Source organism: Sesamum indicum, linkage group LG5, assembly GCF_026168435.1.
Source record: "Sesamum indicum cultivar Baizhima isolate 11 linkage group LG5, ASM2616843v1, whole genome shotgun sequence".
NCBI lineage: Eukaryota > Viridiplantae > Streptophyta > Magnoliopsida > Lamiales > Pedaliaceae > Sesamum > Sesamum indicum.
Window position 1 is genome coordinate 2,250,867 of NC_142661.1, and position 1,751 is coordinate 2,252,617.

Below are 1,751 nucleotides of genomic sequence, written 5' to 3' on the forward strand. Positions count from 1 at the left end.
GTACGAGCTACATGTCAATGGGGCATTTGTCGGATGAGTGCTAAGCTAATGGTCGTCCAAGAGGGTCGCCAGGTCAGCAGGTCAGATTGAGACCCCTCTCGATCAGAAATACGCGGATCTATGGAGTGTTTGGGCATTTTTTTTCATTTTTTTGAGGGCATTTGTCCTTCGGGTTTAGTGTATTCTCCTATCAAAACAATTCTTGAATTCAGTTTCTTCATGACTTGGGAAACTCCAATTTTGAACAAACAATGAAACAATTGCATATTCGCACAAAGATTTATTGTCTTATCAATACACAAGATTTCATGGCAACATATAACGTGCTTTCTCATGGACTTGGTTTCTGGGGTGGGCTCAAGAAAATTGCATCAGCATTTTCACCACTGCAGTAGAGGCAAGGGTGCTGGTTGTTGAAATGTTGCATGATCAGAATCTTTCTAGCCATCAATACTATTTCCCTGTTGCTTAGAGGTCCTGAATTCTTCTTCAACACCATCTGAACCGCGTTGCTAAACGCTCCACAAGGTTTCCTTCCGTTCGTCATGATCTCCACATCTGCAGATGTCTCGTTTGCTTGGCAGCCGCTTAGTAAAATTCCTTCGTCTGGCTTCAAATATGGTGTGCTGATCGGCTCCAGCTCGTGCAGCGGCAAACGAAACATGAGACTGGCATCAGATCCAAACACTTCCACCAAGTGTGCACCTATGTCTGTGCTGATTTTGCTTGTTAGAGATGTGAAATATTGCAGGATTGACTGGAAAGGAATCTCCTTCGGCTTGCAGAAAGGTGGAGTTATGCCGTTTCTGGGAGTGCTAGATGGACCGATCTGCTCCGTCTCTTTGTCGATCAGGCCTCCACTGTGGCAAGAATCAGAGAGGATGGTGAAAGTAGCTCCTTTTGGCACACGGTTCACAAGCTGCCTGAAGTCCACACCTGCCAAATGGTTCAATAGACATCATTTATTAGTTCAATACTAGGCGATAATTCCATCTATTCTTATGTTTTTCATCTCTTCTTGTTCCTGCATACGTTTCAGAATCTCTGTTGCAGTTTCCTAACACTGCATACTTACTGGTGATGAGATTGAAATCACAAGGAACGATCGCCTCCTCTATCTTAGACAAATTGCGAGCTTTGATCAAAGTCCCATGGCCCGAGTAGTGGAAGAACAAGACGTCGCCTGGCTCAGCTTGATCGATCATTCTACTTAGTGCCTTCTTGATGTTGGCACCGGTAGGCATGGTCAAGCTACCCGGCTTGTCAATCATTAGCTCAACATGATTTGGATTAAAACCAAATTGAGCTACAAGCACCTCGTGCATGGCCAAAACGTCGTTATGGCACCCGCGCAGCTCGTTCGGGGTGTTGGGATAGTTGCAGCCCACAAGAAGAGCCATTTTCTTGCCTTTCTCCATCTATATACACTTGGATCTAAGTTGCCAGAAATGAGTAGAAAATTCTTCTTCTCCTTTTGTTCTGACAATTACTAAGTGATTGAATTCATGTGACCTTGTGCTATTTATACATATGAAATTCTTGCTTGTGGAGTTTGCAAGAAAGGGGTTTGCTTAACAGAAATGTTTTTCTTTTTTCTGGTTGTAAGAGTTTCCTTAGGTGTTGAATGGTGTCTTAGTCATTGCTTTCAAGTCATGTTTTCAATTGAGAAATTAGCTTTGTAGCTTTTATTACCAGAAAATGAAAGACTTGTAAATTGTGAACACCATACAATAAATAAGAGTTTGTGTAAG

At 42.7% G+C, this 1,751-nt stretch overlaps 1 protein-coding gene across 1 annotated transcript; it reads right to left on the reverse strand.

The window, feature by feature from the left end:
* Positions 1-238: 238 nt before the first annotated feature.
* Positions 239-1,511, reverse strand: MC9 (metacaspase 9). The gene is made up of 2 exons (XM_011080833.3): positions 1,076-1,511; positions 239-936 (listed from the first exon to the last, which is right to left on the reverse strand). The coding sequence occupies exons 1-2, from the start codon at positions 1,416-1,418 to the stop codon at positions 332-334; spliced, it is 948 nt and encodes a 315-aa protein (XP_011079135.2). The 5' UTR covers positions 1,419-1,511; the 3' UTR covers positions 239-331.
* Between the last annotated feature and the right edge of the window lie 240 nt (positions 1,512-1,751).

Coding starts and splice junctions, on each gene's coding strand:
- MC9 (XM_011080833.3), bottom strand. CDS start 1,418: ATGGAGAAAGGCAAGAAAATGGCTCTTCTTGTGGGCTGCAACTATCCC. Junction 937..1,075: donor TGATTTCAATCTCATCACCA/GTAAGTATGCAG, acceptor ACCATTTGGCAG/GTGTGGACTTCAGGCAGCTT.